This window comes from Pseudochaenichthys georgianus, chromosome 7, assembly GCF_902827115.2.
Source record: "Pseudochaenichthys georgianus chromosome 7, fPseGeo1.2, whole genome shotgun sequence".
NCBI classification, from domain to species: domain Eukaryota; kingdom Metazoa; phylum Chordata; class Actinopteri; order Perciformes; family Channichthyidae; genus Pseudochaenichthys; species Pseudochaenichthys georgianus.
This window is the reverse complement of record NC_047509.1, coordinates 45,095,062-45,109,286: the sequence shown is the minus strand read 5'-3', so window position 1 is coordinate 45,109,286 and position 14,225 is coordinate 45,095,062. Positions and strand designations below refer to the sequence as shown.

Genomic DNA, 14,225 nt, shown 5'->3' with positions numbered 1-14,225 from the left:
GGTCAGCCAGGTCACTGGGTCGGTATTTTCCAGGGAGAGCACCACAGCTCTCAGCGAGGTGGAGCCAGACCTGGGTCAGCTTGTTCTTCATCTATTGTGTTGTGTTCTCCTTCTGTCACCACGGCTAAGTCAAGGCTTCTAGAAAAAGAAAAATAAGGACGTAGAGCAAGACAACCTGCTGTGGTGGTCTCTCTGGCCTCCTCTTTGACATTTCACGGAGCGACAGCCAGTTGTTATGGGGCTGCCGGGCGCGCACACTTCCTGCCTGGCATCTTTGCTGTTCCCCTCCCAGGGCGTTCTAATTATTTACCCATGGTATGATCATTTACCTCATGACTTATGAAGAGGAATGCAAAAAAAGCCCCTTGGTTACATTTCCCAAAGCCCATCTTGACTCTTTCCCCAGTGATGGCTTCAGTTTAGAGAGCCCAGCTGCAGCAGCAGCATCAGCGTCTGCGTGTGAAATCACTGCATCATGTGAACATTCATGTACCAACTCAGGGCAGTAAAGAAAACCGCTGAGGCAAATATAAAAATGATGGTATTGTGTTTGATTTAACAATTTCATATACACATTTGTTTGGACCTATTGGAATACAGGCCGACCAAAACAGTGTAATTGTACAGTTTAACACAGGATCTAACTAAAGTCCAGCTGCTGGGCGGACCGAGTGTTTCATAGAACCCCTATGGATCACACACACACACACACACACACACACACACACACACACACACACACACACACACACACACACACACACACACACACACACACAACACACACACACACACACACACACACACACACACACACACACACACACACACACACAGCATGTATACATCACTTCAGGGGACATTACATTGATTTACATGCATTTCCTGGAGACTTATCCTAACCTTAACCATAACATGCCTAACCCTAACCCTTAACCTTACCCTAACCCTAACGAAGTCTTCACCCTAAAATTAATGATTCCCCTTATGGGGACCTCCAATGTGTCCCCAAAAGGGAGGCGAGTCACCACACGTGACTGTGTAAACAGATTTAGGTCCCCACAAGTATAGTAATGCTAGGCCACACACACACACACACACGCACGCACGCACGCGCGCGCGCACACACACACACACACACACACACACACACACACACACACACACACACACACACACACACACACACACCACACACACACACACAATCAGTCCGAGGGTTGGCCAGATAAGCAAAACACACACACACATACAAACTATAGTACCAATACATTTAAATTCCTAAGGCTTTTGGAATCTTGAATAGTACCTACACTTCTTATATCGTTTTGATTTACATACATATTATTTAAAGCTTTTAGTTTTAGTGTGCAAACATTTAGTTGGTGCATTTATTAAATACATTAAGACATCCATGTAGTAAAACAATATAAATGGTTTAATTTTAAAATACATTTACTAGTTTTTAAAGCTATTTGGTCGTGTCCTAGCGATGAACTGTCCTTAAGTCAGTGCTACATTGAAAACAAAGACCAACTGTGAGGCCGTTGTTTATAACTACGGGCGGCCCGTGATGGTGGAACAGCCTCCCAGAAGACCTGAGCTTTTAACTGTTCTTGCTTTATTCAGTCCTGTGTATCAAGTGTTCTTGTTATTCACATAGTTACAGTATGTGTTACTGTTTATGTTTATTACCCTGGAAAGAGGGGTTACTATTGTTAGCGAAGCACTTTGTGTTACCTTTGTGTATGAAAAGTGCTGTATACATAACGTTTTGATTTGATTGTTAAACAGTGCAGCGGTGTATATCAAGGATTCTCACACATGCTGCCTCGTGCACGATATCTCCAACACTGTTGCTCGTGATATGATCTGACACTACAACTAAACCGCATCCATTTCGTACCACCAAGCCCACTGAGTCAAAGGAAGGACTCCGTCAGAGGGCAAGACTTTATTTCCACAAGATAAATATAGAAAACAAAAGAGCTGCAAAGTTTTCTGAACTTCGAAAAAAAAAAATAGACCCTCACTCGGTTAAATGGATGAATACATGTATTGAGGGTGAAGCTGCTCTGATCTGCCCGCCCCTCACTGACATCTACACCCAGAGAAGGAGCACACCAAACAACAATAAAGAACAAGTTAACTCAAACTGTTGACATTCTTTACATCGTTTACAAATTAGGAGTAGCAACTGATTATTGTCAAAGAAAAAGATCCAGCATGTTCATCCCGGCTAAATGTGATGTTCTCCTGAAAGTGTTTGGGATGGGACCGTGGCAGGCTCGCATGGATATTACTTTATTTTGAGATGCTTCCGAAAATATCAGAGTGAGGTTTCAGTGTGCTTCACAGAGTCATGGCATCACGGGGATGTCGGCACATGCCAGGACAACACACAGTCTGTCAAGGTTCTCTTTTGAAACTATATTCCTTCAGGCACTGGCGGGGAAGCACCCATGCAATCACTTGCATTCCAAATAAGGCGTCAAAGCGAACAATCTGAAGACAGGCATGAGAAATAATAAAGAATAAATCAGAATAAAAGGAAACAAATCATGTTGACTGTTGGAGGACAGTCTTGGTTGTATTCAGTGTTATAATGTAATGAAGTGTTTGCTGCTCCGATGGATCTGGAGGGAGACAATTATTGTTAGTGTTACCAAGAAAATGGTATTTCTTTCCTATTAAATGTCCCTCGTCCCCTCGTCCCTTCAAACCCCTCTGACTGCCAGAGCCCAAGATAATTGAGTGTGTATATACATCGTTAACCTACCCTCGCCCAGCTCCCATATAACCACTATAACTGCTTATTAAAATCCTTTTCATCATTGTAAATTATACAGTTTGTAAAATGTGTTTTTTTACAAAGCAAACATCCAAAACGGTGTGGTTTGAGAGCAGGGGGCTGCAGCCAGGAGGAGCATGTGGAGGGGAGGGAGGACACGAGGAAGGTGAACCACAGAGACTCGTGCCTTCCCAGGTGGTATGTGTAGACAGCGTGTATTTATAGAGCAGGGCAATGGGAATCGATGGACTCATCAAGCCCTCCTGGTAGGAACAGTCCAATGGAAACACACAGCTCCTCGTCTGCTTGCAGCAGCCGTCTCACTCCGCAGGACACTCAGTTTCTCAGAGCAGCCAACCTGGAACATGTGAAAACAGGGAGTGTTAATCAAAATCAGATACACGACGTAAAAAAGGTGCAGTACACTCAATGACAGCCTCCACACGTCAGTGGGGGGGGGGGGGACACTCCTTCTCCTGGGCGAAGCTAGCTAAGCATCCTCACTATGAGGTGTGTCGTGTGTGTGTAACTTAGATTATAACAAGCTAGCACGTGGATATTTGTTTATGTTGTAAGAAACTTTACATTCATTAAAACAACTTTAAGGATGTGCATCATTTTTTTATCTTAGGGGGAAATTATAATGATTACATTTAATTAAGAAACAACATGAAACAATGAGTGCTCCTATTGAAAGAAGTATTCAGAAGCTTTACTTAAGTTAAAGTACAAATACAGCAAGGTAAAAGTACTCAAATTCAAGGAAAAGTCTTGATGTGATGTATCAATATCAGACATCAATGGATCAAAGTCTGACATTTTCTTTCTAATCTTTATATTTGGTGATATATCTGATCATTACTGAGATGTAATCATGTACAAAGTTTAGAGCGGAAATTCCATCATTCCTTTTGGAGCTTTTAAAAACTCAGACACCAGATTAGTATCTGAATTAACTGCTTTCTGTTAAACGTCGGTAGTCAAAAAGGACGTTAGCAACACATAGCAATATCCTCCATTTTGTTCAATCTTTATCTCAAAGTTACCTGTAGCGCAGGCTGCTAAAGAAACGCTGTGGTACAATGTTCCCTTCAGAGATTTAGAGAAGTATAAGTAGCATCAAAAGTAAATACTCAGGAATAGTACAAGTACCTTAAAAATGTACATAAATAAAATACTTGAGAAAATGTTCTTTTCATTACAGTCTACAGCAAACTATTGTTGACTAACTTGCATTAAAGTAAAGCTTGACCCTGAAGCAGGACAGCAGCTGGCTTCCTGTCCGAGAGCTGGCAGTGCTGAGAGGACAACACCTCTATGAAGGCTTCTCACTTCTCTAATCTCCCCTCCTCGGTCCTCGACTCCTCGGTCCTCCGCTAGTGACCCGGAAATGGATTTCAGCGCACCATGTTGAAGGACATCTCATTTCTCTAAATGCACTCCGAGGACCGAGCATCGAGGAGGCTCTCTGGAGGAGCTCTAACCGTGTGGTGTGTGGTGCAGTGTGTAGGTGTGTGTGTGGTGCAATGTGTAGGTGTGTGTGTGGTGCAGTGTGGTACAGTGTGTAGGTGTGTGTGGTACAGTGTGTAGGTGTGTGTGGTGCAGTGTGTAAGTGTGTGTGGTACAGTGTGTAGGTGTGTGTGGTGCAGTGTGTAGGTGTGTGTGGTGCAGTGTGTAGGTGTGTGTGGTACAGTGTGTAGGTGTGTGTGGTACAGTGTGTGTGTGTGGTGCAGTGTGTAGGTGTGTGTGGTACAGTGTGTAGGTGTGTGTGGTGCAGTGTGTAGGTGTGTGTGGTGCAGTGTGTAGGTGTGTGTGGTACAGTGTGTAGGTGTGTGTGGTGCAGTGTGTAGGTGTGTGTGGTGCAGTGTGTAGGTGTGTGTGGTACAGCGTGTAGGTGTGTGTAGGTGTGTGTGGTGCAGTGTGTAGGTGTGTGTGGTGCAGTGTGTAGGTGTGTGTGTGGTGCAGTGTGTAGGTGTGTGTGTGGTACAGTGTGTAGGTGTGTGTGGTGCAGTGTGTAGGTGTGTGTGGTGCAGTGTGTAGGTGTGTGTGGTGCAGTGTGTAGGTGTGTGTGTGGTGCAGTGTGTAGGTGTGTGTGTGTGTGTGTGTGTGTGTGTGTGGTGCAGTGTGTAGGTGTGTGTGGTACAGTGTGTAGGTGTGTGTGGTACAGCGTGTAGGTGTGTGTGGTGCAGCGTGTAGGTGTGTGTGTGGTACAGTGTGTAGGTGTGTGTGGTACAGCGTGTAGGTGTGTGTGGTGCAGCGTGTAGGTGTGTGTGGTACAGTGTGTAGGTGTGTGTGTGGTACAGTGTGTAGGTGTGTGTGTGGTACAGTGTGTAGGTGTGTGTGGTGCAGTGTGTAGGTGTGTGTGTGGTACAGTGTGTAGGTGTGTGTGGTACAGTGTGTAGGTGTGTGTGGTGCAGTGTGTAGGTGTGTGTGGTGCAGTGTGTGTAGGTGTGTGTGGTGCAGTGTGTGTAGGTGTGTGTGGTGCAGTGTGTAGGTGTGTGTGTTGTGCAGTGTGTAGGTGTGTGTGGTACAGTGTGTAGGTGTGTGTGGTACAGTGTGTAGGTGTGTGTGTGGTGCAGTGTGTAGGTGTGTGTGGTACAGTGTGTAGGTGTGTGTGTTGTGCAGTGTGTAGGTGTGTGTGTGGTGCAGTGTGTGTGTGTTTGTGGTGCAGTGTGTAGGTGTGTGTGGTACAGTGTGTAGGTGTGTGTGTGGTACAGTGTGTAGGTGTGTGTGGTACAGTGTGTAGGTGTGTGTGTGGTGCAGTGTGTAGGTGTGTGTGGTGCAGTGTGTAGGTGTGTGTGGTACAGTGTGTAGGTGTGTGTGTGGTACAGTGTGTAGGTGTGTGTGGTGCAGTGTGTAGGTGTGTGTGGTGCAGTGTGTAGGTGTGTGTGGTACAGCGTGTAGGTGTGTGTGTGTGTGTAGGTGTGTGTGGTGCAGTGTGTAGGTGTGTGTGGTACAGTGTGTAGGTGTGTGTGTGTGTGTGTGGTGCAGTGTGTGGGTGTGTGTGGTGCAGTGTGTAGGTGTGTGTGATGCAGTGTGTAGGTGTGTGTGGTGCAGTGTGTAGGTGTGTGTGGTACAGTGTGTAGGTGTGTGTGGTACAGTGTGTAGGTGTGTGTGGTACAGTGTGTAGGTGTGTGTGTGGTGCAGTGTGTAGGTGTGTGTGGTGCAGTGTGTAGGTGTGTGTGTGGTGCAGTGTGTAGGTGTGTGTGTGGTACAGTGTGTAGGTGTGTGTGTGGTACAGTGTGTAGGTGTGTGTGGTGCAGTGTGTTGGTGTGTGTGGTACAGTGTGTAGGTGTGTGTGGTACAGCGTGTAGGTGTGTGTGTGTAGGTGTGTGTGGTGCAGTGTGTAGGTGTGTGTGGTGCAGTGTGTAGGTGTGTGTGGTACAGTGTGTAGGTGTGTGTGTGTGTGTGTGTAGGTGTGTGTGTGTGTGGTGCAGTGTGTGGGTGTGTGTGGTGCAGTGTGTAGGTGTGTGTGGTGCAGTGTGTAGGTGTGTGTGGTGCAGTGTGTAGGTGTGTGTGGTGCAGTGTGTAGGTGTGTGTGTGGTGCAGTGTGTAGGTGTGTGTGTGGTGCAGTGTGTAGGTGTGTGTGTGGTGCAGTGTGTAGGTGTGTGTGGTACAGCGTGTAGGTGTGTGTGGTACAGCGTGTAGGTGTGTGTGGTACAGTGTGTAGGTGTGTGTGGTGTAATGTGTAGGTGTGTGTGGTGCAGTGTGTAGGTGTGTGTGTGGTACAGCGTGTAGGTGTGTGTGGTGCAGTGTGTAGGTGTGTGTGTGGTGCAGTGTGTAGGTGTGTGTGGTACAGCATGTAGGTGTGTGTGGTACAGTGTGTAGGTGTGTGTGGTGTAATGTGTAGGTGTGTGTGGTACAGTGTGTAGGTGTGTGTGGTGTAATGTGTAGGTGTGTGTGGTACAGTGTGTAGGTGTGTGTGTGGTACAGTGTGTAGGTGTGTGTGGTGCAGTGTGTAGGTGTGTGTGTGGTACAGTGTGTAGGTGTGTGTGGTACAGCGTGTAGGTGTGTGTGGTACAGTGTGTAGGTGTGTGTGGTACAGTGTGTAGGTGTGTGTGGTGTAATGTGTAGGTGTGTGTGGTACAGTGTGTAGGTGTGTGTGTGGTACAGTGTGTAGGTGTGTGTGGTGTAATGTGTAGGTGTGTGTGTGGTACAGTGTGTAGGTGTGTGTGGTACAGCGTGTAGGTGTGTGTGGTACAGCGTGTAGGTGTGTGTGGTACAGTGTGTAGGTGTGTGTGGTACAGTGTGTAGGTGTGTGTGGTGTAATGTGTAGGTGTGTGTGGTACAGTGTGTAGGTGTGTGTGTGGTACAGTGTGTAGGTGTGTGTGGTGTAATGTGTAGGTGTGTGTGGTACAGTGTGTAGGTGTGTGTGGTACAGTGTGTAGGTGTGTGTGGTGCAGTGTGTAGGTGTGTGTGGTACAGTGTGTAGGTGTGTGTGGTACAGTGTGTAGGTGTGTGTGGTGCGTGTGTGTGTGTGTGTAGGTGTGTGTTGTACAGTGCGTAGATGCGGCGGACAGACGGGTCTCAGTTGGTTTGGTGTCCTCTGCTTACTTGTAATACTTGTAATACTTGTAATACTTGTAAATACAACTTTTGGCCCGTAATTTCAATTCCCCATTTCAGCGACCAGAGAGGGGGGGGGGGATATATCCTGTCTCTGATTGTGTTACGTTATTATGAGAGTGCTCTCATACTTGATTCTGAAATTGTATATATTTATATAAATGTATATATGTGTGTGTGTGTGTGTGTGTGTGTGTGTGTGTCCGCATCTGGAGCCTGTTATTGTCTCATGACACCACACTGAATGAATGAATCAAAGTAAATATAGAAGTCATCATGAACACATCTGTCCATCAGAGGGCTGCTGCCTCCTGTCATCATTAATGGACGTCTCTTTAAAATGACCGCTCAGAGGAGAGGAGTTCTCCTTTCTCTAACCGCCTGCTGCTTCCCCTCCTCTCTCCTCGGTTCCCCTCCTCTCTCCTCGGTTCCCCTCCTCGGTTCCCCTCCTCAGTCTTCCACTCGCATCTCCTGCGGGCGGGACTAAGTCGAGGAAAGGAGTCGAGGAGGGGAGTTAGAGAAATGAGAGGATTTATACAAATGACTTGTGATATATAATGCGGCACTTCACGAACATCAACATCTACACAACTATTTTAAGCACCTAGTGGGGCATTCAATGTAACAACACATGTCACCTCTGCAAACAAGAAGAGATGACATTTACAAACTATTATTTTTGTTTTGTATGTATCCTCCGTCCATCCTATGTTGTATTTCCAATATATCTTGGTAGAATATAGCACTTTGTTTTTAATGCTGTATAATCTGTGCCCTCAATGTAAATAATTGAATATATATGTCAAAGAAAACAGTAAAAACATCCCATCACAATTTCCCAGAGCCCAGAGTGACATCTTCTTTAAACTATTACATATGAGATTTAGAATGAAACAGAGTCGGCAGCGAATCTTAACATTTAAAGGCTGGAGAAATGGTGGTGTTGGCGAACTGATTAGGAATCAAAGATACATGTCAGTCAAAAATCTAACTGATCGAATCTGTTCTTGACTGAAGGAAATCTTAGTTGTTGTCGTGCTCAGTAATCCAATGTCCTGATCTCAGGCCTGCGGGTCGTGGGCATCTCGTTATCCCGATGGCACGAAGGGAACAGGTGCTGTTGCTCATCTGTACCCCAGAGATCGGTCCACTTGCTCTGTGACCGAGAGTGGTGCGGGGCGGAGTCCCACAAACCTGGAAGTGAGTTAGCATTTGACCTCATCTCGGAGTCAATGGTTTTTTTAAATGTGTTTTTGGCTAACAGCCTGAATACGGTATGTGGTTAGCACAAGCTGAAGAGTTTCTTACGTTTTGTTCTACCACATTAAAGACGTCAGTAAAAACCCCACTGGTGAATGTCCAAAGCTTCTATGTGTCATACAAGCTGGTTGCTAGCAAGTGTCAGCCGGAGGATTAGTCGCCTTTGGCTTGGCGGTGGTGCCGTGAAGTCATGTGACCTTAATGTAGTTCATTTATAGCGCAACATTAACTTCTCAGTTCAGGAGATTGAATTTATGCTTCAAAAATCATAAAGTGATGTTAATATGGGAGATGATCCAGCTGGACGGAACATGTAGTATTCTAAATGTGTGTTGGCCAACCAAATCATTTTCTGTAATATTCCAAAATCCTCGTGATCTTCCAGGTCAGACTACGACAACACATCCCTGCCCCACTGCTGTCCGTCCCCCTCAATGCACCAGGACACAGCTCCGCCTCCTCCCACTCACTATAGTTAAATATAATACTTGTTTACTCGTTATGGTCTTGTAATATTTATTTTATAGTGTTTTATATTTTTGCATCGATTCACTTAGTCTTGTGTCTTATTTTTCTCAGAGAGGAATCATTATTTATTGTATTCTTATTATCATACCTTATAGCACAACGTGTCTCTTAACCTGCTGCTATGCTGCATGTATAGGAAAAGGTCTTAACACCTGATCTGAGGGGAGTGTGCCATTTTGTAAAGCACTTTGGGCTGCACGTGCTGTATGAAAAGTGCTATATAAATAAAGCTTTATGATACAAGGGATCTCTGGTTCCGATGATGACACGCCCTTACCGTCGGGACAGCAGGTCCTCCCTGTCCTGGCTCCTCGAGCTCTCGGGGCCCACCGAGGTGGCCCCTGCAGGCAGCTGGCTGAGCTGGTCCATCACCTCCAGGCCGCTCTCCTCTGCTATCTGGTGGATCAGGTCATCCACCTGGTCCTGAGGTGTGGTCAGTGTCGTCGCAGAGCTCATGGAGTCCTCCATCACCTGGTGTAGGATTGAGTAGTATGGTTTAGAATAAGACAAAAGAAAACGCCACAGGTGAACAACTGGGATTAGTATAAATCACACATGTCCCTTTTATCTGAATATGGACTATCTACAAATGAGTTGTCAAAGCACTGGAAAGAAAATACAAATAAGCATAGTGTGGAACCACTCACTGAGGTGTGGACGTCCAGGTTCTGGACTTGGGTTTCAAACTTATCCATGACTAGGGAGACCTTCTGGAGATCCATGGAGCCAAGAGCTTTGTCCAGAGCTTTGGTCACCTGGCCCATGCTTTTGGTGACCTGGTGGTAACAGAAGCCTTTATGATGCATAGCGAGATGAAATGAGCGGGTTCTAAGCCGTGTCCAGTGTGCGGGAGACGGCGCCACAGAGGTCAAACAGTACTCACCCCCTTCATGGTGACAGCAGTCTGGACTTTAGAAGCCACGGCGTCTACTCGAGACGCCATGCGCAGCCAATTCAGGCCTTCATTTTTTTTCCGGATAGCGTTCTCTGCATAAATTCTGGCACATTCCACATTTTTCTGCTGCAATGCCTGGTGATGAGACAGATACACTGTTAACACTGGAAGGTGCATCTGCTATGTACCTCATTTAAATTAATCTTCCATGTATTTGTAGTGTACACATATTTGAACGGTTAAGACCAACACAAAGCAATGCACTTAATTTGACCTGGAAAAAATCACAGATTATACAGCATTAAAAACAAAGTGCTATATTCTACCAAGATATATTGGAAATACAACATAGGATGGACGGAGGATACATACAAAACAAAAATAATAGTTTGTAAATGTCATCTCTTCTTGTTTGCAGAGGTGACATGTGTTGTTAGTGTTCTCATTGTATATGAGATATCACCGTGTATCCTGGTGTAAATGGCATATTGAAAGGTGAAGCTAACAAGTTGACATTAGAAAAACTAACAGTCACATTTTAAACAATACAAATGTTTGTGACCCTATCACCATGAGAGAAGTCATGTTTATATCTCCTCTGTAATCTGCTACCCAAACAGTAACAGAGATGTCCAATGACTTTACCAAAGGAATATTAACACAACAAACAACCAAAGGGCCCTCAATGCTGCCCCCTGCTGACTGATGCGTGACACTCCTGATGTCATACTGTAGGACCAGCACACATGGATTTACTGAATACATTATTTAAATAAAAACAATAATAATAATAATTACATGTTATAAAAGCAACAGTTAAAACATGTTGGATTTAGTAATTCTATTGAGAAACAAAACAAACTTGATTTAGATTTAACAATTATCTGGTGGAATTTGATTAATATTTACAAATTATCAAGGAGAAATAGATTTGTATTTATTATTAATCTGGGAATAAAGTATTTACATTTTGTGAATATATGTGTGAAATGTATTTATATTTTCTGAATATCTATTTGAAATGAATGTATGGATTCATATTTATATAATGTACATTAATAATTGTAGTGCATATAACAATAATAACAGAAACATATTTCCAATAATTACACCCTAAATTCATGTTTTTTTTATACATCTTGAAAATACAATTGAACATTGCATCAATTGTAATGTTGTTTGATGTAAAAATGAAAAGACATAAAACATGATGATGTCAAGCAAAGAAAAAAGCTTCCCATTTGTTTCAAACTCCATCTTAATTACTGACTGTATTATCGACTAATATATTCAATTATGACTGGTCAAATAAGCCTTTATTGTCATTTCTCATTGTCGAGGCTATATTTAAAAATGACTTCATAAATCTGGAGACAAGAGTTCCTGGCACAAAGACATCGTCACCACCCTTCAGCTGAAAAGAGCACAAAGCACGTTCTACACCCTTTATATAAGGAAAGAGAAGAAAGAAAAGACACTTTGGCTGCGGATAGGATCCGTCTGGATGATTCCCCTGTGGGTGCACTTAGTGAATACAACCTGAAAACTAAGTGTTTGTCAAAAAACAAACAAATCAAAAACTCTAAATCAAAGTGCAGCTGAAGCACCAGGGGTTACATCTTACGCAGGATCAGTTCCATTGTCCAAGAATCTGAGACGTCCACCATCAAACAGAACAAAGAACAATAGGAGGTCAAACTATTTGGTCAAAAACATGTGCCTTTCCTCGCGCCCACACCCTCCAGAAAGAGGAGCAAAAGCAGCTACTTAAATGAACTATCATAATTACACTTAATAAACGTTAAAATAATCTAAAGAAAAGAAATGTTTAACTATGAAATAATACTTAATAATGAATATCTCCAAAACAAAGCTTGACCTTTTAAAACTAAATAATGTAATTGTTCCTTTTTGTAGTGTTCACAGTAGAGATGAAGATAGAAAGTAATTACAGAGGGGGAGAGGAGTATCACAGACGGAAAGGAAACTGACGACACATTGTGATGACATCATTCAGCCCCGCCCCAGAGGCTCGGCTTCAGCCTGGCAGTGTGCTCACCTTCTTGACCTTGGCCTGCTCCTTCTCAGCCTCCTTCTCTGACTTCTTGGCCAGTCTTTCGAGCTGCTTGGAAGTGAACTGTGACCCACAGAGAAACATTCAAAGTCAATGAATAAACAATGAACATGTTTAAATTAGAACAACCTGATTCAACCTTTTTGCAGGTACATACCTTTAGCTGGAAGAGTGTTTCTGTGGAGACAGAGTGTGTATTATAGAAACAGTAACATATAGCAATATACTAACTTTGAATTATATAATAATAAATTGTTAAGAAAATTAACAGAATTGTTAAAAAAGAAACAGTAAGGAGACATATACAGGAACCTTTTACTTCTAAATGTTTTCAGAAGTAGTTCTTAAAAGAAACCTACATCTGATGCCCTTTGCATTAGGAAAACCTTTTTCTTGATAATCATTTTGGTTCATATTTGGTATGGTCCTCTGGTGCCTCTTTTCCAATACGCTTTACCAATATTATCAAAAAACTACAAATACACAACTGGAGACAATATAAATGATTCCAACATAAAATCATAAAAGGCAAAAATGCAGTCAAATTCAAAGCAAAACAGAAACAAAAAACTATATATAGAGTATAAAAAAGGCATCAAAGAATTTGTTCTGGAAGAGCTTTCAGTTATCATGTACTGAGGAAATAATAAAACATGATTCACTATATCAAATGTGTTATCTTACTTTTTATAACCTATCTCAATTAAACAACTTTATTTTACATTCTGGTGTAAAAAGGTAGTGTTTCTTTCGCATAAGTGCTCATGTTTTGAGCAATTGTAAACCTTAGAGTCTTATATAGTTTGCCGAAGCTAACATATTATTTCAGAAAAAACTAATTAATAGTCAGTGTAGCAACTATAGTTACATAATATGATAAACGCAACAACTGGAAATCAAAACGCCTGACAGCTGAGCTAATAAAGCTAACAACCCACCCCAAGCTAACCAGCTAATGTAAGCTAACATTAGGTTGATTATATATAGCTTAAAACAGGAAACAACTATCAAGACGGATCGTTAGGCTGTTAAATCAGGACATACCATCCATGTCAAGAAGAATTTGATTCCAGTTGAGCACAGGAAAATATATTTAACAGTCTCGTCTCGGTTTGTTTTGATGGTGGATCTGAAACATCTGATACTGGACTTCCTGGTTCGGGTATTCTTCTTCGCTTGTTTTTTTTTAAATTACAGGTTGCAAACGTTAATTATGAAGTGCATACTGCCACATACTGGAGTGGAGTATATCATCACGTGCATTAATATTATTGTATTAATATATGCTAGTTAATAAAGGTTTAACTTGTTCAAACGAACAGGTAATACAGAGAATATAATACATGTAAAGTAAAGTGTTATTACCATAGACTGTATATATAAAGGTTATTACTATCAGTGGTGGAAAGTTACTAAGTGCTTTTACTAAAGTACTGCACTCAAGTTCACATTTAAGGTACTTGTACTTAACCCCAGTATTTTAATATTTTTTAATTGAAACCCTTTCACTACTTTATACTTCTACTCTGCTACATTTTGGTAGCCAATTGTGTTCTTTTTAATCCACATCATTTATTTTACATATTTGTTAACTAGTTACTTCATAAATTCTGATGTTGACACACAATACTTAGGAACAACTTAAAGAATATGAGTATTCGTATTGATTTAACCATCCAACATTATATTTAAGTAAATCTAATCATGAGTGGTTTAACAGAAATTGTATTTGATGTTTTTGGTTTCACATATCCAGCTTCTTAAAGGTGTCCTAAAAAATGCAAAATGCACTTTTTTAATGTCTTTTAAACATAAATATTTGTTTCACAGTGTGTCAGAAAATAAAATCCTCTCTCTTTTCCTCTGATCCCACATCTCTAAAAATGGGGGTACAATGGAGCTGATCCAAATTTGCTGCCGATATGAGGTAATATCAGAACTGTGGGCTGGCTTTACACCTACGGCCCTATCAGAAACGGCCCTATCAGAAACAATGCGCAACGTGTTTTGGAAGTAATGGTCTGTGTTTACATTAGCAAGCATCGCTAACACTCAGAGCTAACCTGTACTGGAGAGAGTATGTGGAAAGGACCTTGTAGTAAACCCGCAAG

At 42.5% G+C, this 14,225-nt stretch overlaps 1 protein-coding gene across 2 annotated transcripts; it reads right to left on the bottom strand.

Annotated features, from left to right (window-relative positions):
• Nucleotides 1-1,939: 1,939 nt before the first annotated feature.
• LOC117449281 (charged multivesicular body protein 1a) lies at nucleotides 1,940-13,283 on the bottom strand. Of its 2 annotated transcripts, none has more exons than XM_034086854.1 (7): nucleotides 13,159-13,283; nucleotides 12,272-12,291; nucleotides 12,100-12,177; nucleotides 10,029-10,175; nucleotides 9,793-9,921; nucleotides 9,423-9,616; nucleotides 1,940-3,149 (listed from the first exon to the last, which is right to left on the bottom strand). In XM_034086854.1, the coding sequence occupies exons 1-7, from the start codon at nucleotides 13,163-13,165 to the stop codon at nucleotides 3,128-3,130; spliced, it is 597 nt and encodes a 198-aa protein (XP_033942745.1). In that variant the 5' UTR covers nucleotides 13,166-13,283; the 3' UTR covers nucleotides 1,940-3,127. The 2 variants fall into 2 exon arrangements, with proteins under 2 accessions (XP_033942745.1, XP_033942744.1); XM_034086853.1 differs by lacking the exon at nucleotides 1,940-3,149 and adding an exon at nucleotides 8,263-8,551.
• Nucleotides 13,284-14,225: the final 942 nt, after the last annotated feature.

Bases quoted from the DNA above. Each gene is read 5' to 3' on its own strand.
- LOC117449281 (XM_034086853.1), bottom strand. The intron at 9,922-10,028 runs GTGAGTACTGTT...TGTTACCACCAG, and splicing joins CTGCTGTCACCATGAAGGGG to GTCACCAAAAGCATGGGCCA. The intron at 8,552-9,422 runs GTAAGGGCGTGT...ACTCACTTCCAG, and splicing joins GAGGACCTGCTGTCCCGACG to GTTTGTGGGACTCCGCCCCG.